At 36.8% G+C, this 21,046-nt stretch overlaps 1 protein-coding gene across 14 annotated transcripts in view; it reads left to right on the top strand.

Moving 5' to 3' along the window:
* The window catches only part of ptprfa (protein tyrosine phosphatase receptor type Fa), a 224,367-nt gene that overhangs the window by 152,576 nt on the left and 50,745 nt on the right, over positions 1-21,046 (top strand). For all 14 annotated transcript variants that reach the window (XM_048200180.1, XM_048200182.1, XM_048200181.1 and 11 more), the window contains one exon: positions 5,146-5,339. In XM_048200180.1, coding sequence (XP_048056137.1) covers positions 5,146-5,339 — 194 coding nt within the window. The remainder of the gene's footprint in view (positions 1-5,145; positions 5,340-21,046) is intronic.

A 21,046-nucleotide genomic window follows, 5' to 3' on the forward strand; every position in this document is an offset into this window, starting at 1 on the left:
TAGTCACATCATACTCTGAGTGTGTGTTTATGTGTGTGCCAGCCTACATGTGGGGCTTGTTTAATGCTGCACATTTCTGTCTCCTCTGGGCTCAGCAGTTTGATTGACAGGTGAATGCCGGAAGTACACGTCCCTTGTCTGTTAAGCCTGTCAATCTAACAGTACACTCTCTTTCTGATATCCTGTCTCTACTATTCTTTCTCTGTAGTCATCTTTTTCCTGGAGGCAATGTTTTATGAGTGGTTGCTGCCAGTGCTGCTTGCAGTGGTGGTAAAGGAACATGTTTCCCTCCTCTCTCTCTTAAGCAACTGCTGTTCTTTCCGTTTCATTTGAACCCATCACATGCGGCCCTCGTGAAATCTGTCCCTTTGATTTTACAGGATCAACACTCATTCCTTTAATCTTTTCCTACATCATCCCAGGACACTTACAGCATTAATGTTGTGTGCTACTACTTTTTAAGAGTCACTTATGTTCTTCAATCAGAAAAATCAAACAACATCAAACCTTTTTTTGTTACTAGACGGTTGCTAAGGTGTTTTTAGTGTGTTGCTATATGTTCAAAAGTTTGGTCAGATTTTTAAGGTGAACAGTAATGTAACCTTATGTAAGCTCATATTGCACCTAAATATAAGCAATAGTAATAGCAAGCAAAACTGTGAACACTAAAATATTCGTGTAGGCCTTGAAGCCTGTTTTAAAGTTGATGCACTAAACTTGGAAGATGTTGAACCTTATATGCTTTATTTAGTTTCATTTCAGGTTCTTTTGGAGGGTTATTAATCAGGCCAAAATGAGATAAATCAAGCTATTGAGTTTTCTCTTGCATATTCTTGGGAGAATAATGTGCTGTGGTGGCTGATAAGGCTTTAACGGCGCTGACAGAAAGTGAAAAAAGGAGACTGCAGGTGCAGCCATTGATAAATTAGCTGTGCTTTTTATCTGTAAACTTTTCCATTGGTTCTTCTTGCCTTTTCCGCCCATTCAGAGAAGCTCGCTGACATCCATATTCATCAAGAAGGAATGTTGCAACGAGATCGTTCGTTAGCGAATCCTGAACAGAATATTTTTTTATGTTTCCTAATTTGTGTATTCTCATAAATCAAAGGTTTGAGACTTTCTGAGCTTGATTCACCAGAGCTATGAATGTCTTTTACGCAGGAAAGCAAAGTAAATGGGTAGTTTGTGGAAGTTCACAGCACACAGAGTCTGAATGCATCAGGAAAGCAGAGCTGTATTTCTCATTAGAAACTCTCACAGAAATGTATTACCTTATAAAAACACCCCATGTGTTGCTCTGTGTGCTGCATATTAGCAGATTGTGATTAGATGCGGTCTGTGATGCGTGAAGCAGGTCGCAGTAGACCATATCTTGTTTTCACCCTTCCTGCATGAGGCTGGGCTGAGAACCCTTATGGGCCGTTTCGTGGTCTCAGGTGATCTCTGATCTTTATCGTATTATGGATCCGTTGCTCTTCCAGCCAGCACATGTGTAATTTCCCTGTGATATTACCTTCATGCCTGGAACTCTGGGTGATGTGCTTTAAGAGCTCGAGTGGAGTGAAGTGGCTGTGAACACAGAGCATATTGTGAACCCGTCCCATCTGTTTCCATGGAGATGTGGGGTGAGAACGAGAAAACGAGCGAGAGAAAGTTGAGAGAGCATGAGAGAGCAGAGTCAAACGTCAGGATGGAGCAGAAGCAACTGGAAAATTTGAGGAGCAAAGTCCGCGCTTTCATCCCTCAAAGGAATGTTATGCGTTCGATAGGAGTAAAGCTATATTGACAGCACTTGTGGCATAATATCGATAACCACAGAAAATAATTTGTCCCTGAGTCCCTTAGAAATTATAATTGATAAAACACTTACAAAGTTAGTATGCAGACAAAAATATTAAAATTAGAACTGCACATTTATTCAAAAATAATAATCTACGTCAGTGGTTCTCAACCGGGGGGTGGGACCTACTAGAGGACTACAAGGTGGTTTAAAATTATTTTAAATAACACAAAACAAGGGTTAAAATCAGCTAAAACAGCTAAAAAGTGTAAACCATGAAGAGCATTACTGGGATTCCGGAATTTAATTATGTAAAATATTTATAATTATTTTTGAATTATTCAGTCTTACACATGTTAAGTGATAGCTACATGGAAATTTCTGTTTATGAGTAAAAAATATTAATAAAAAACATTGTAATTACATACTAGAAAAGTCATATTAATTTATTGGTAAAAAAAAGTATAAACCACAAGAGCATAACTGGGATTCTGGAATTTAATTATGTAAATTATTTATAATTATTTTATTTAATTATCTTAATATATTGCCACTATGCAAATAAATTGTACATCTCTAATTAAAATAAACATATAAAACATATAAAAATAGTCCCCCTGTGGTGAAAATCAAGTTTTTAAATGTTATTTAGATGTCTATGTGGTGTATTTAATATGCTTTAATGTGCAAATTCATGTCAACACCATTGCGGAGTATTTTCTATTTAAAACTGCAGTGAAAAAAAGTTTGAAATCTGGTGTTTCTGACATCACAAACTACCTTGTAACCAATCATGTCAACGAGCCGGCAGGCTTTAACATATCATTAACCATGACCGCTCTGAAGCAGGAGAGTCTCTAGTCTAGAGAATATATCCCGGTATATTTTTCTGTTGATATAAAAAAAAAAAATCAGGTAGATTTGGCAATATAGCGGGTGTATGATGTATATAACGATGTTATGATGAACTATATGCCTTTCTCCACTGACATTAAGGTGTTCAAAGGCGTTTCTAATGATACTGATTGTTAGAAGGCAGCTGTCTGACTCGCGAGCGGGAACATGGTTTGTGTAACATTAGCAACACATTATTAGCTGTTTGATAACATTGTCAAGAAAAAGGCTAATCATATTAGTTACCGTTATGTGTCCGACGTTGTAAAAAGCGATACCATTGTGCAGTGAGTGGAGGCGGGGCTAATTAGCATGTCCATATATCCTCACATAATAAATGAGGCAAGGGTGTAGAGTTACATTCAAGCTATTTTAAGGCATGAAGAATTTTTTTTCACAGGAATAATGTTTAAATGTCTAATTTTGGTGATCAAAGATTAGTTTTAAGGGATAAAATGATTGACTACAGGGGGACTTTAAAAAGAATAAAGACAGGATAAACGTACATGTTAGTATGAGCGTGAGAGAATCAAATGCTGTCCTTGTCTGTGTAAAGTTATATCTAACCTTTATTCTTCAATGAACACATGAAGCCAGTAAACCAGGTAACTATCACATGACAATTCATTCTGCTACACCAGCCTAGTTTACTCCCATTGTAAGATCAAATCTGTAACTACTTTTTTCTCTGTGGTAGTATATATTACGCTACAAAGGGTGTCGATTGAGCTTAACTTGTATTAAACTCTCACAAACATGCTGTTAAAATTGAAACCACAAGGTGAACGTGTCAATGTTTCGTTACAGGTCACACATCTGCTGAGGAACACAATAGTTTTGTTATCTGTTTTCAGGCATTGACTTGTTTCCCCTCTGAAGGTCAAGGCTGAATTCCAGCGAGCGCCAAGCACATTTATACAGTTAAATGACTCCAATTAAGTGCAGCCTATTTTGCTGACGTTCAGCACTTGAGCCTCATAGATCTTCTGTGCTCTGAGCTGTTACTTCTGGGATGGGAGAGGGTGTTCTCTATCTGGTTATTAATCTCTTAATGCTGGGCTTTTTAACCTTCACTCCTGTCTTCCCTCCCTTCGCTGCCTCCTCTATTGACTATCAATTGACTGTCATTAACATCTACTGAACTGCTGCTCTCTTGCACTCATGTCAGATTGGTATTCAGCCCAAACTCCAGGGGGAGCTGAGCTGGCTTCCTCCACGAGACGTGTGCGAGAAGTGTTATGTGGGTTTGGTGAAGCCTGTCTCCCAGGCTCCTCGATGCAATGCATTTGTACTTGTAAATTGTGTGCCAAAGGAATAGTTTCCATAAAATTAACACTTAGCCTTCATTTTCTCACCTTCATGTCGTTTCAAACACTGATTGTTTACATGCAATGAAAGTTTATGAAAGTCAAACTCAAAAATAAACAAAAAGCTGTTATATTAGCCTTTATGATTTAGGATGCTTTCATTTCGCTTCAAAGCATCTCCTGCTGTGTTCCACATACACTGAGAAAAATTTGGTATAGATATAATTGTCCTTTCGCAAAGACCCGCCCTCCTTAGTTACTGTTGCTTTGTCCGACAAGCCATGCCACCGTCACGGTGGAAAAGAGTGGAAAAATACATTGCGGAACAAAGAGGACACTGACAACACGTCGACAGACAAGACAGAGCAGATTACTTATTATATGAAAGCTCCCAGCTTTCAAACTGTGTAATTTTTTAAAGAAATTTGAACAATAAAAAACGTTTTGTGGATCTTTAATGTGTCGTGACAGATTGCTGTAGCTCCTCGGCTCAAGCAGCTCCTGAAGCGATCATCTCTTCCTACTAGTTAATTTATAGCATCAAATAAACATGAATGAACATGAGATGTTTCATGTGAAAATGCTGTTTCAAACGCGGAAAGACGTCAGTACACACCATTTTTCAAGTTCAAGTCCACCGAGGTTAATCTTCTAACTCCTGACTGCTTTGTCAGACAAAATGGCGGATTCGGCGTTATGATTGGTTAGATCGCTTGCCAATCAAACTCGCGCCGAAGGGTCAATTTTCACTCAGAAATTTCTATTAAATTTCACAAACAATTATAAAGAAATGGCAAATAACAATTAATTAAACATTAAAAGTTCTAAAACATACTGTTATAATAATACATAATAATCTTTGTTTTATTTACAACTTCGAAAAATTATTTTTGCAGTGTTTATTTGAAAAAACAAGTTTGAAGAAACATGAGGTGAGTAAATGAAGCCAGAATTCTCATTTTTGGGTGAACTATCCCTTTAATTTTTGCAGGCTGTTGTGAAATGTAATGTCTAAAGTGAATTATGGAGGGTAGATAATAAAACTTAAAAGCTGTTAAAAATGTGTTGGCTGTAGCCTGGGAGCAGGTTTGTACCTTTCACCGACCCAAGTGTGTTGTGAGTGTGTGATTTAAGCATTAAACGTGACTTCTCTACCTCCCACAGTGCCTGGCGCCCCTCCACGCAGGGTTGAGGTGGACAACGTGAACTCCACAGCCCTGCGGGTGTCGTGGAAACCTCCTCTGCAGCAGAAGCAGCACGGACAGATCCGTGGGTATCAGGTGGTTTACTCCCGGCTGGAAAACGGAGAGCCACGTGGGCAGCCCATCATACTGGACGTCGCCCTACCTGAGGCGCAGGTACTGAAATATCACATGTAAATTTGCACAATGTGCAACCAACTCACATTGTATATGGATGCCCAAGTTTTTACAAAAAGATTTATTTCGGTCCTCTTACACTCTAAAAAGAACTCCAGGGCACCTATAACACAATTTAAAAGGTTAGTTCACCCAAAAATGAAAATTCTGTCATTTATTACTCACCCTCATGTTGTTCCACACCCGTAAGACCTTTTTTCATCTTCGAAACACAAATTAAGATATTTTTGATAAAATCTGATGGCTCAGTGAGGCCTGCATTGCCTGCAAGACAATTAACACTTTCAATGCATAGAAAGCTAATACAGATATGTTTAAAACAGTTCATGTGACTACAGTGGTTCAACCTTAAAGTTATGAAGCAACAAGAATACTTTTTGTGCGGCAAAAAACAAAATAACGACTTTATTCAACAATATCTAGTGATGGGTGATTTCAAAACACTGCTTCACAAAGCTTCGAAGCTATACAAATCTTTTGTTTCAAATCAGTGGTTCGGAGCATGTATCAAACTACCAAAGTCACGTCCCCCAGTGGTGAACCATTGAAATATCGAAACACTTATGACGTAATGGAGCCTCGTTTCATGAAATCACATGACTTTGGTAATTTGATATACGCTCCGAACCACTGATTTGAAACAAAATATTCCTAAAGCTTCAAAGCTTCATGAATCTGTGTTCTGAAATCGCCCATCACTAGATATTGTTGAATAAAGTCGTTATTTAGTTTTTTTTTGGTGCACAAAAAGTATTCTTGTCACTTCATAACTTTAAGGTTAAACCACTGTAGTCACATAAACTGTTTTAAATATATCTTTAGTAGCTTTCTATGCATTGAAAGTGTTAATTGTCTTGCTGGCAATGCCGGACTCACTGAGCCATCGGGTTTTATAAAAAATACCTTAATTTGTGTTCCGAAGATGAATGAAGTTCTTGAAGGTGTGGAACGACATGAGGGTGAGCAATTATTGACAGAATTTTCATTTTTGGGTGAACTATCCCTTTAAATAAATGCATGATTGCAAGTACACAATTCTAATTTATTGATTTAATTGAACATTTTAAGTTGTGGAATTTTGGGATCAACCGGATCACCAAATTTTAAAGCATATAATTTGATACATAATATGTTGGTTGGTTTGTAATAGTCATCTCGATCAGACAAAAGTGAAGTCAGAGAACAAGTGGGAAGTGTTTTATTCATAAGAGTGTAATTCCAGCTTGCAGAGGGATGATCCAAACTCACCGAGTGGTATTCAAATGAAGTAAATATTAATATATATATATTTGAAAGAAATTCATTTTTGATGAAATGGATCAGGAGCTGTAGTGGCGCTCTAATCCTTACTGAGTATTCATGGGAGAGTGCAGCGGGCTGTGGAGAGCTGCTATAAGGGGAGACGTGAGCATCAGGAGGATTGTTATTCAGCGTTTAGCTTGCAGCAGCACGCCGACTCCAGGTATCTGCCTCTCAGTGAGCCTACTGGAGTGTGTGTGTGTGTATACGTGACAGGGAATTACATAGCATGCATGACTTGCAGCATGCGTAATGCTAAGAGACCTGTGCCTTGTGAATGTCAAAACTCAACGTACAGAACGAGATGCTCAGTCAAACTATAGAAAAGTTCAGATGCGCCCTCAAAGGATCTGCCTCGTTCCTGTTGGCTGCCCTCGCTGGTGCGTTCGCTTCTGTTGGAGACTGTTCCACACATTCACACGTTCATTTTGGTTTTTCTTTTTCCCTTCCAGCAGATAAAACTTGGAACTGTTTTTCCATTCATCAGCTGCATTCCTGTCTTATCTGTATGGATACGAGGGGTCTTGAGCAAGTTTCTTGAACCTTTACTCATTTGTTTTTATTATCAGATGTACACATTCACTCAAGCATCTTAAAGTCATAAGTCATTATACATGGACATCTATTTGTCACACTAACTTGACAGTTTGCATAAATACATATACATTTACTCATCAATCACAGATCAGAAAGGTCTTATTGTATGTTGACTGATTCTATCTCGATCAGTTCGGTTTTGGATTACTATTAGATTAGTATACTTTACTTTTTTTTGTGGCAAATGCTGTACTTTTGCTGCCAAAACAGTGAGAAATTAGTAAAAGATAATTAGTAAAATTACAATAGTTGTAATTAGAAGAAATTAACATTCTTTTTTTATTTGCTTAACTACTTGTATTATTTTTTTATTATTATTATTATTATTATTATTCAAATTCCTTGCATTTTATTTTTTGTGTATTGTTTTTTTTTATTGTTTTATTGTTGTCAAAAAAGTATATATAGTGACAAGAATACTTTTTGTGCTCAAAAACAAAACAAAAATAACAACTTTATTCAACAATATCTTCTCTTCTGTGTTACGCTGTTTACATCCAGCCCTTCCAGGTTCTACGTCAGAACGCCGACTCATTATTGGCTGGCTCCTGCGTCAGCATCACATGTAAGTGTCGTGCAGTTCAGGTGATCAACTTTGGCCAATTTTGGCCAATACGCATTTGGGCGTAAACACTGAAGCCTTCACTATGCTTACTGCGACAACTACGTAACGATAACGACAGGGGAGAGAAGAGATTGTTGAATGAAGTCATTAATTTTGTTTTGTTTTTGCGCACAAAAAGTATTCTCGCACAAAAAGTATTCTCATCTTTACTTTTGTGTTTGTTGCTTAGAAAAAAGAAAAAGAAAAAAAAAAATCTAAAAAAGCCTTCGGGTCTAAAAGGGATAAGAGACATCTCAAGGCATTATAAGGTATTATCTATATAATGTAGGAAACAATATAATAAGATAACCTTGTTTAAAATTGGTTTGGCTAAAAGAAAATGTTAGTTTTGTCTATACCACTAGGTACTATACTATATTGATTGGGTTAAATAGAATTGCATTACTAAAAAGAGACTAAAATAAAATTTACATTGACTAAAATTAGACTAAAATGTCATCAGTTTTCGTCGACTAAAACTAGACTAAAATAGTCATGGATAAATCTGACTAAAATAAGACTAAAATGCTCAGACTTTTAGTAGACTGAAACTTGACTAGACTAAAAGAGTATGAACGTGACTAAAACTAATAAAAACTAAAATGACAGCTTGACACAAAGACTAGACTAAAACTAAAATTAAAACAGGCCGCCAAAAACAACACTACTCTCTGGACCTTGAAAGTGTCGGTTAAATTGCTGTCTATGGTTGAGTCATATACCTCTCGGATTTCATAAAAAATATCTTAATTTGTGTTCCGAAGATGAACGAAGGTCTTACAGGTGTTGAACGACATGTGGGTGAGTAATTAATGACGGAATTGAGTCTTCAGGTTCAAAAGTGAAACATTGTGGAAAAATTAAGTTAAGATAAGATAAAAAAAGTTGACATAATTTACAAGGGAAAAAAATTAATCAAACAATAGGTATTGTAAGTAAAGATGATGAAATCACCATCATGATCTCTGTCTATGTCGATGGATCTTCTTTTTTGTTTCTGGCATTGTGTAATGAAGGCCAGCTAGGCGCTGGCGCATTTTCACATTAGAATCGATAAGCAGCAGTTCGTTTGCTTGTTCTCTGTTCAGGAATGCCAAATGGAGCATGTTCTGTCCTATTTGGGCCGCAGGGAGTGGGGGAAGAGATGAACAGAGATGAGATGAGTTTGGGCTGAGGCTGGCTCACTCATACATCACATCCACGTGTGATGGATTGAATCTGTGTGGCGTGTGCTGAATCATTTTGAGTGGCCCGTTCTGTCAGTCTCAGAGGCTGATGACTGCTCTCTCTCGCCACCCAAGCGTTTGCCCATGCCCATGTTTATGGCCGCCATGTCCTTGTCTGAACAATATGAATTGGCTCTCGGCTGTCCATCCTGATGAAGTCTGTCTAGCAGTTATGCTCTTTTCTCTTCACATACTCAACACCCCTAAAAACAGAAGTGAACCTGCACATATTATGCTTCAGTCTCTCTTTAATAGCTGGTCTTTTTGCCTACTCTCCCTTGACCAATTAAAAAAAACGAATACAATGATGTGAAACTTTAAGACGTCATGGGTATATACACTGCTACATAAAGGCTTGATTAGCTGCTGCCTCCCATGGCTTTATGGGAGTTTATATGTCTCTAACATAGTCAACAACAACAAAAAAAAATAGTCCCACAAACAGCTTTTGTCTTATCAAGAATCATTTGTGGCTGTGTTGTTTCTTGATTTGGCTAAAGCTGTTTGGAGATTAAAAAATAAAAAAGTTACAGATTTTTTGATCAATGTGTGGGCTCAGTGTTGTTATTAACTAAAACTATTAACTGAAATTAAGCTGAAATAAAATATAAATATTAGATGAAACTTAAGAAATTTAAAAGAAAATTATGCATTTGCAACTAACCTAAATTAAATAAGTTGAAATACTGAAATAGAAGTACATTGAAGTACAGGTGCTGGTCCTATAATTAGAATATCATCAAAAAGTTGATTTATTTCACTAATTCCATTCAAAAAGTGAAACTTGTATAGTATATTCATTCATTACACACAGACTGATATATTTCAAATGTTTATTTCTTTTAATTTTGATGATTAGCCTATAACTGACAACTAAGGAAAATCCCAAATTCAGTAACTCAGAAAATTAGAATATTGTGAAAAGGTTCAATATTGAAGACACCTGGTGCCACACTCTAACCAGCTAATTAACTCAAAACACCTGCAAAAGCCTTTAAATGGTCTCTCAGTCTAGTTCTGTAGGCTACACAATCATGGGGAAGACTGCTGACTTGACAGTTGTCCAAAAGACGACCATTGACACCTTGCACAAGGAGGGCAAGACACAAAAGGTCATTGCAAAAGAGGCTGGCTGTTCACAGAGCTCTGTGTCCAAGCACATTAATAGAGAGGTGAAAGGAAGGAAAAGATGTGGTAGAAAATTGTACAAGCAATAGGGATAACCACACCCTGGAGAGGATTGTGAAACAAAACCCATTCAAAAATGTGGGGGAGATTCACAAAGAGTGGACTGCAGCTGGAGTCAGTGCTTCAAGAACCACTACGCACAGACATATGCAAGACATGGGTTTCAGCTGTCACATTCCTTGAGCCACTCTTGAACAACAGACAGCGTCAGAAGCGTCTCGCCTGGGCTAAAGACAAAAAGGACTGGACTGCTGCTGAGTGGTCCAAAGTTATGTTCTCTGATGAAAGTAAATTTTGCATTTCCTTTGGAAATCAGGGTCCCAGAGTCTGGAGGAAGAGAGGAGAGGCATACAATCCACGTTGCTTGAGGTCCAGTGTAAAATTTCCACAGTCAGTGATGGTTTGGGGTGCCATGTCATCTGCTGGTGTTGGTCCACTGTGTTTTCTGAGGTCCAAGGTCAACACAGCCATATACCAGGAAGTTTTAGAGCACTTCATGCTTCCTGCTGCTGACCAACTTTATGGAGATGCAGATTTCATTTTCCAACAGGACATGGCACCTGCACACAGTGCCAAAGCTACCAGTACCTAGTTTAAGGACCATGGTATCCCTGTTCTTAATTGGCCAGCAAGCTCACCTGACCTTAACCCCATAGAAAATCAATGGGGTATTTTGAAGAGGAAGATGCGATATGCCAGACCCAACAATGCAGAAGAGCTGAAGGCCACTATCAGAGCAACCTGGGCTCTCATAACACCTGAGCAGTGCCACAGACTGATCGACTCCATGCCATTGCTGCAGTAATTCAGGCAAAAGGAGCCCCAACTAAGTATTGAGTGCTGTATATGCTCATACTTTTCATGTTCATACTTTTCAGTTGGCCAAGATTTCTAAAAATCCTTTCTTTGTATTGGTCTTAAGTAATATTCATATTTTCTGAGATACTGAATTTGGGATTTTCCTTAGTTGTCAGTTATAATCATCAAAAGTAAAAGAAATAAACATTTGAAATATATCAGTCTGTGTGTAATGAATGAATATAATATACAAGTTTCACTTTTTTAATGGAATTAGTGAAATAAATCAACTTTTGTTGATATTCTAATTATATGACCAGCACCTGTATATCTAAAAAACAAACAAGCACATAAAATCACTAAAACTAAAAATGTAAATAATACTAAAATAACAGGTAGCTTTTTTTCAGTGCACTTTATTCCTTTTTTTTCTTTTAATGCATTTCCCTCTGAAATAATTATTCAGCTGATTCATTTTCACTATCCAGTCAGTTAATTACACATGCATTTTTTCCCTACAGTGTGTCTTGTTGCATATGGTTTCATTTAGATAGCCATCACATCGCAGACATAAAATTGGTTGTGAATCCTTTTTCATGTTGACTCTACAGTAAAATGTGTAATACTTCACTCTGATCTTCAATAAAACAAGAATTATCAAATGTATTATGTAAAATATGCCTATTTGGTGAGAGGTTACGACATTACTGGATATCTCAGAGGATGTTTTTAGTAAATATTTCAACTGAGAAAAAGGTCATGAACCCCTGAAATAGAGAATAAAACATGCTTTGTGGAAGGTTTAAAGGTTTTCCTGCCATATCAGACTTTTTGGCTCTAATAGTTCACAATATATCTTGCTCACAGTTTGATTTGTAGTTTTTGTCTCAAGTGTCTTTTGGAAGATGCTCATGTCGGATTTGATTCCTCCTGAAGGAACTTCTCTCTGGATTGAGTTTTAGACAGGAGCTGTTTGATACAATACGGTGGGCGGATTGTTTTTGTTTTCATACCTGAGGACCTCGATGATCCCCTGCGTGTGTGTGTGTGTGTGAGAGAGAGGAGAGCTGTGAAGCATGAGGCACGTCTCATCTGATAAGACATGCTGTCAAAGTCTGATCTATGTCTCCTTCAGCACAGGAGAGGGTGTGCGCGGTGACCCGGTCACTGTGAGGGAGGGAGAGAAAGAGAGATGAGGAGACTGAGATAAACACTGCCAAACATAGAGGGTCTCTGTGTGGGTGCAGAGGAGCAATCTTTGGTAAACAGGACTATCTTTTCCACGCAGGTCAGCGTAATGGCCTTTATTTGTTGAATAAAGGAATGGGGCATGGTGGACAGTGTTTTTTACAGGGATTCTGTATGTCGGTGTGTGTGTGTGTGTGTGTGTGTGTGTGTGTGTGTGTGTGTGTGTGTGTGTGTGTGTGTGCATTAGTGTGCTTGTTTTCATGATTTATGTGGACACAAATTTGAATAATGGCATAGGTATTACACTGGTATTACAACATAAACGTGTGTGTGTGTGTGTGTGTGTGTGTGTGTGTGTGTGTGTGTGTGTGTGCATGGTAAAGAAAAATCACAAAAATAAGATCTGTTAATGCTATCTTAGATAACAATAATATGAAATAGAGACTAATGGAGCATTTTCTTTTCTGATTTTTCTTCTGCCAAACCCAGAAAAATCATGGTGATTTCTATAAAATAGAGAATATACATGTTTCTAGTATTCTCCACTCTAAAATATTTGAAAAATGACATAAAAAGAGAGCAAAATCAGAGCCGTACAATGTTTGGGGTTGGTAAGATTTGAAAAAAAGAAAAAAAAAAAAATCTCTTATACTCACCAAGGCTGTATTTATTTGATCAAAATACCATAAAAATAGTAATATTGTGAAATATTATTATAGCTTAAAAGAATTGTTTTCTATTTGAATATGTTAAAATGTAATTTATTTATGTGATTTTCAGCATCATTACTCCAGTCTTCAGCGTCACATGATCCTTCAGAAATAATTCTAATATGCTGATTTGCTGCTTAAGCAACATTTCTTATTATTATCCATGTTGAAAACACTTAATATCCTTGTTAAAATCATGAAACGTTTTTTCAGGATTCTTTGATGAATAGAGAGCTCAAATGAACAGCATTCATTTGAAATAAAAAAAAAAATTGTAACATTATAAATGCCTTTACTATCACTTTTGATCAATTTAATGCGTCCTTACTGGATAAAAGTATTTTAACGGTAACAGTAGGGTTGGGTATCATTTTAATTTTAGCGATTCCAATTCTGCATATTGATTCTCGGTTCCGATTCCAATTTTTTTATTTTTTATTTTTTTTATTTTTTATTTTTTTTGGAGGGAAAAAAAGAGCAAATAACTTCAAGAAAAATATTTTTACCTATTAATCTTGCCATTTACGCTATATAGGCTATAACCAGTAGCCTTTCATTAAGGAATGATCAGAGGCAATTACAAACTAAAACAATTTAGGTACAACACAAAAAAATACATCATAAAATATATAACAGGCAGTTTCTATTGGAGGCAGTAATGTATGAGAGATTAAAATGCAAACTCATAATAAATAATAATAATAAATGCAAATAAAAATATTGAATACATTAGTACTCCTCTAGGTGGCAACAAGTGACTGTAAAATAAATTTTTCATTGAATCATTCATCCAAGAGTCGTTCAAAACCCTGAATTAATTAATTTTTAAAAAGTGATTGAATGAATGATTTAAATTAATATAATTTTAAATAAACTAGAACATGTTGTCCTGTAGCTGCCCGAATGTATTTAACCATGATCACTATTTAAAAAAAAAAAAAAAAAAAGTAAACAAAACTGATTGTCAATTTATCCAGAATTATGCGGCTCTAATTCGAAGATGAATGTCTTTTCATCTGTGTTTTGCACCTGATTGTGAGATGCTGCTATTGCTAAAATGGAACCCAACCCTAGGTAACAATAGTATTTTTTACCCTCTGAGTTTGGACATTGTATGTAGGATGAGTGCATGCATATTTTAAATTAATGCATGCTCATGTGAACTTTAAATATGTGCAAAGGATATTTGGCATTTCACAGTTTAAAGTGTCAAGTGATCAAAGTTACCCAGCAGCTCTCATTTAGTATTTAATGAGGGGACTTTAACATGTTTAATTCCATCCAGAGCCTGTGCTTCATTTACCCCCTGCAGAACAAAGCCAGAGCCACTTAACCAGTTGAAACACAGCATCCTCCAGCACTGAGATCTCACACATGACTCATAACTAACCAAGGTACTTTATGTGGTTGCACCATTTGTCCTTAATGAAAGATTTAGCTCATAGTTTATAAACTAATACTTAATTGTATGATGTCTGCGTTCATTGATCCATTGAGAAACCTTGTTGAAAAGCATATAAATGTATGGTTCACGTTAGAGGTCTGCGCGGGACTGTTTTTTTTACATATACAAGATTTTTATTTGTTGTTTGTCTTATGATGCTGTCAACACCCTAAAAAATGTCAGAGAAAAAATGTCACAAAGAATAATAGGCTAAATTTCACAGAGACAAAATAGGCTAGATTAAATACAACATCAAAACTATAGGCTAAGCCAAAAATACATATAAAAGAAAACGGTTGGCTTACTAGCTATACTGCAAAATGAAATCTTTTTTAACATCCACGCAAGAACAGAATGACCTGACTGACGACAGTTTCAGAACGTCTCTCTCCTCCAAAATCCGATCACAAAAGTTGAATGTTCTCTGAAGGTGCACTCACGCAGACCTCTAAAGCAAAGAACATATCTTGCCAGGTTTCTCAGGACAGGGAACTGGTGACTGTGTGAACGCCACCACTGCAGAAAGTTTTGTTCACTTCAATTTCAAGCACAGATGCACTGATGTCAAAGCATCTCGGGAGCAACCGGGTTATTGTCAGACCGCCCGGGTTATTGTCAGACCACCTGCTCCCGCCTAAAGTACACTATAGTTACCGACCGCAGTCCGCCTTTCATTCAAAAATCCCGTGCATTCAGAAATCTTATCGGGTCCCTCGGTTCCTTTTCCAAAGTTTTTCCAAATTGTCAGTGGTATTTTCCAGCAACATTTATAAATAATCATGAAATATAATTAATAGTATAAATATCTTAATAGAAGAATATTCTGAAAGTGAATGTAAAATTCAATCAGGGGAATAAATAAATTCTAACACAAATTCAAAAATGTATTGTGTGAGTGTGTTACCATGCACAAGTACACACTTTGTCATGAAACTGCTCCTAGACATAAAAGTTGAGGATTAAAATGCAGTATTTATTAGAAGGGCAATCCACAATCGTATTCCGCAAAACAGACAAAGGTCAAAATACAGGCAAACAGTTCAAACAATAATAAAGTCCAGGGCAGAGGCAGAACAGAGAAATCAAGGGGAACAGGCAGAGAATCCAAAAACCAAGAGACTTGAAACCTGGGAGAATTCTCAGAAATACAGTATAAACACATACAAGACTTAGCAAAGAATGACTAAATTGACCAGGCTTATAAAGGCTGAGCTAACAAGGTTAATGACACACAGCTGACAGCAAACAGAGATGATGAGACTGGGCAGTGGGTTCTGGGAAATGTAGTCCGTGTGTGAATGGCAATGAACAAGAGGGGACTGCCCTCTGGTGGACGACCAGGACACTCCGGCTGGTGATCATGACACACTTGACTGAATTTGTTTTTCCTGATATTGTCAAAAATCTAAATTTTAATTTTAGGTACAATCAGGGAGGAGAATGATCTTGTAATGATGCATCTAGTCTGTGATTTGTTGTGTAAAGTGTGCAACAGAAAACAAGAAACGGAGTCTTTGTATGTGCGCTGTGTGCCGACCTTCTGTCTCGTAGTGTGCGTTTGGCATTAGGCTAAGCAAACCGGCTCTCTGAAATCCAACCGTGATGAAATATGAGAGAGAGAGAGAGAGAGAGAGAGAGAGTGGTGGCATCAGGTCATGCTAATGGAAGCTTTTATCAGCTCAAAATGAAGGGTGAGACTCAAACAGAAAATGACCCTCAATGTGTGCTGACTGATATAACAATTTAACAGCACAAATAGTTGGCGTGGCATCATATTTCATCGTTTTTCTCATATTTGCCCAAGCCTGAAAAGCAGTCATGTAGCATCTTGTCCACTAGTGAGGAATGTCTGATAAGACATTACTCTGTTCTCTCAGCTCTTATTGTGAAGAGGCATCAGTGTTAAACCCAAATTACAACTTATCTTCATCAGAAGAGAGAGAAAAAAGCACTCAAACTCCAGACCTGTGGCAGCTGAAGGCACTTTCCACAAATATGATACACTTTGTGTCTCATGACATTTGTGAAACCATTAGAGGCACAAATCACATTTTCTTTTGTATTATCTAACATATTATTACCAGAGAGAAGTAGATTGTTTTAAAGCCCTCTGGATGCATGATTCACTCTAGTACAAAAAATAACATAACATTTCTTTAAATTGTCACACACAAGAAATGACATCATTTGGACTCTTTCTACATCATGGCAGGAAGACAAGTAAATAATACGTTTTTTAAATTTTCTGAACCATTCAACCCTGTTAACCATGTTAATGTAAGATTTCTTTTTATATGGTTGCTAATATAGATACATTTCTATTCTATTTATAAATATATTGATTACAGATTTTCTTTCTTTTTTTTTTTTTTGGTTTATGCAAAAGTATTATGTTTGATTTAGGCTAAATTTGTTACAACGTTGTCATTGTTAAAGGGATAGTTCACCCCAAAATGAAAATTATGTCATTAATTACTCACCCTCATGTTGTTCCAAACTCATAAGACTTCAGAGCACAAACTAAGACTGAGATATCTGTCTCTCCATTGACTGCCTTTGCAACAAACACTTCAAAAAGATCATAAAGAGAATGAAAAACGAATCCATATGAATCGAGCGGTTTAGTCCAAATTTTGTGAAGAGACTCAACTGCTTTTTATGATGAAAAGCTTAAATTTAGGCTTTTACTCTCATGTAAACATTGATCAGTGAACATAAGCAGAAGCTCAACCGAACATGAATAATGTGCAAGATCAAACCTCTTCCATGCTGCGTATCCAATGAGGTTCGTTCTTGAGTGTTACGCAGCACATTTGAGCTTCGGGAAGATATAATTTGTTTGATATTGATATATTTCAGCATGCATAGTAGCATGTTAATGGGAAGACTAATTAAAAAGTAAGTAAACTCACCCACTCGATATTGCTTTGTCATGTCAAACTTGAAATGACTTGAAAACAAACATCATATTTGAGTGTTTTTAGTAAGCAGTTAAATTAATTAAAGGTTTATCTCTGTATCTGTGGCCATCATGACACCTACAGTGTTCACTGAACTTCGATGACTGAGGATCCGAAAGTAAGTTAAGCTATTAAAAAGAACATTAGTAATGAATAAAATATACATGAAATATAAAATCTCTTACTGCATTCTTATAGTTATTATTTTGGAATAAATGTAAAAACGATGAGAAATATAGGGTACTTCTTTTTAATAAATGTAACAATAATTACATTGTTAATGTAAAAATACAAAATAGGATTGTTTTGGTGGTTGTTATTGTCGTTTTCTTGAGTGTAACTGTGTAAGTAATGTTTATTTAAACTGAAAAATGTGTCAAGTATAACTGCATGGAACATGAATTTATATATATATATTTTTTTTTTTAAATCACAAAAAAAAAAAAAAAAAAAAAACAGGACTTTGCCTCCTCATTTCAGAACACCACTGCACGCCACTGCTTCAAGGGTTTATAGAGATTCAGACGTATACAGTCAGGAACGACCCAAAATCACCGGCTCTCATAGACAATAAATGATGTCCAGGGCTCTCATAGAAAATAAATGATGTCCATATACAATAATACAGTTGTCCAAAGTCCATCTCTGTGAGAGTATAAAATGTAGTGCAGACCTGGAGACTTAGGTTTGTGTTTGATAGAGTACGCAGTCAGTCCCGTCCCCGTTGAATCACTTCTTCTGTCTTGCTTTAGCTTTCTCATCTCTCTGTCTGTCTCTCTCTATTTGTTTATATTCACTGTTTTATGATTAAAGCACTTTCGAAGGGTCTGGAGGCGCCGTGTATTTTATTTGCTGTTAGTCAGCAAGGTTATGGAGCGGAATATAAATCCCTCCATCAGTGGTGAGATGGCAGCGCTTCATGTGCATCTGGGGGAAGACAAAGCGTTCACTGAATATGCAGCTGCCATATTAAGAGGAGAAATCACCCTGCTGCCCTTAAACGTGTGTAGGAAGTGAGGCTTTGACTGAAAGATGGCAGGTTCTTTGAGCTGTATGTGTGTATGTGTGTGTGTGTGTGTGTGTGTGTGTGTGTGTGTGTGTGAGGGGAATAAGTGGGAAAATGTAATCCATGAGCAAGGTGCTGAATAAGCAGATATCCTCTAACCTCTGAAGGTGAAACTTAATCTCTACTTACTGACAGAGGGGCTAAATCATCAGGTACAGCACGTGTGTGTGTGTGTGTGTGTGTGTGTGTGTGTGTGTGTGTGTGTGTGTGTGTGTGTGTGTGTGTGTGTTACAATCTATACAACCATTTACCCTCTTCAGTACCCAATTCCTCTCTTTCTCACACACACACACACACACACACACTGTACTTACATGGTACAATAATGGTTTTGCATGGCAATGTGTGTGAGTGTGTATACACACACGTACACACACACACACACACACACACACACACACACACACACACACACACACACACACAGTAATAGTTTGAAATATTATTGCAATTTAAAATAACTCTTTTCTATTGTAATGTATTTTCAAATGTAATTTATTCCTGTGATCAAAGCTGAATTTTCAGCATCATTACCCCAGTCTTCAGTGTCACATGATCCTTCAGAAATCATTCTAATAATTCTATGCTGATTTGCTGCTCAAGAAACATTTATGATTATTATCATAATGTTTTTGTGGAAACCGTGATCAATTTTTTTCAGGATTCTTTGATGAATAGAATAAAACAAAAGCATTTATTTGAAATAGAAATCTTTTGTTACATTACAAATGTCTTTACTGTCACTATTGATCAGTTGAATGCATCCTTGCTGAACAAAAGTATTTTATTTCTTTCACAGAAAATACATTGTACACACACACACAAAAGTTTGAGATGTAGCTAAACATTCAAGATTGGAGATGACCAAAAGTACATTTTAGGAAACAGTCACGTCCCTCTCAATGCCTGTGTAGTTTACCAGTCTTGTTCAAATCTTTACAAGACATTTAAACATTTTGTTTTGTTTTGTTAACAGCAACCTGTTAGTTTTGCATGAACTGAAAGTCTGACCACAAACTCAACACACATACTGATTCATTATTCGGTTTGCTGGCATTGACATTGAGACTGATGCATTATTAGCTGAATAACAATGAACATTGATTTCAGATTTATCCACCCTTAAACAATGGATGGTCGATGTACATGTCGATCTGATGACTCTTAGTAAATTGGTGGTTTTTGGCTAGAATAAGCTGCAACATCTACCAGCCCCACAAAATAAACTGTGTGTGTATGTCAGTGGGGCGCAGAGGACTGCAGTGTGTTCTGGGATGTGGCCATACGACAGGAATACACCTCCATCTGCCTCCTGAAATACAGCTTGTGTGTTGTGATTGTAGTCTGGAGACTTACACCTCCTTCATTCTCTCCTACTATCTCTCTCTTGCTCTGTTCAAGTGCTTTCAGCCATAGTTTTTTGGATTGGTGATCTTCCATTGGGGGAATGGATTAACATCTTTATGAAATTTCACAAAGAAATGGTTCTGTTACTAAATCTTTTAAAGATTTATTTGTGTTTCTAGATTTATCTTCCCTCATCTCTCTAAAGATAAGAGCCTGAATCCTGAAGATGCTGTATTTATACTACACAACTCGAAAGCACTGCTGCAGTCTGTCTAACGGTCTTATTCTCTTGTCCACCGGGAGCTTTGTTTTTCCTTTGAATAAAGTCATTGATTTTACCTGAAGCTCTGCTTTTTTTTTAGCTGAGGTAACTCTGGATTAATAACTGTGGGCCTTAGCAGGGTAAAATAATTCTGAATGCAAATTATAAAATGCATGCTTACACAACAGTTGTACTAAATCTAGACTGTCTGTCTGTGTATTAGTGGTGGGGATTTTTCAATGACTCTTGCTACAGGTTGCATCATTGCACCAGTAGGTGGAAACAAGTGACTGTCTGTATGAGTGAATCAATTGAATCATTCATTCAACCAATTCGTACAAAAACGCTGATTCATTTAGTAATGAACATGTGACTTGTGTTTATTGCAACATGTCTTCCAACCAATACGCCCATATACGCCCAATTAGCGTTTACTAAAGTTGCGCCCCTAACGATAACAGGACACTTTCATTTGAATGCATTGTACCCTTTTATCTGCGTCATATTTCAAAAGTTTCGTGTAGCTCAATTGGTAGAGCATTGCAATATACAACAATATGCGATCATGCGATCGTGGGTTCGGTCACAGGGAACGCATGTGTTCGTAAAGTGTATATGCATTATAAATCACTAAGGCTAGGTTTAGGGTTGGTGTAGTTGTTAATAAAAAAAATAAGTTTTGCTAAATGGAAATAGAACAAATGGCGGGTAAGGGACCGTGTGAATGAACACGCATTTTGATTGGTAAGGACGTTCATATGTCATTTCATGATGACAGACGTAACACAACACTGTCATTACTTTTACGCAAGCTAGAGGGCGCATGACTTTAAAATGTAAATATAGTTCATAATAAGGTGCTTGAGAGGAGGACAGTCTCGTTTATCGAACTGTTTTCACATTTTCACAATCTTGCTGTTTTATTCCAAATGCTGTGTTTTTGCATTCTTGTTTGTGTGATACTGTTTAAATATTTTGTTTAAATAGACTTTTTTTT

Source organism: Megalobrama amblycephala, linkage group LG8 (genome assembly GCF_018812025.1).
Source record: "Megalobrama amblycephala isolate DHTTF-2021 linkage group LG8, ASM1881202v1, whole genome shotgun sequence".
Lineage (NCBI taxonomy): Eukaryota > Metazoa > Chordata > Actinopteri > Cypriniformes > Xenocyprididae > Megalobrama > Megalobrama amblycephala.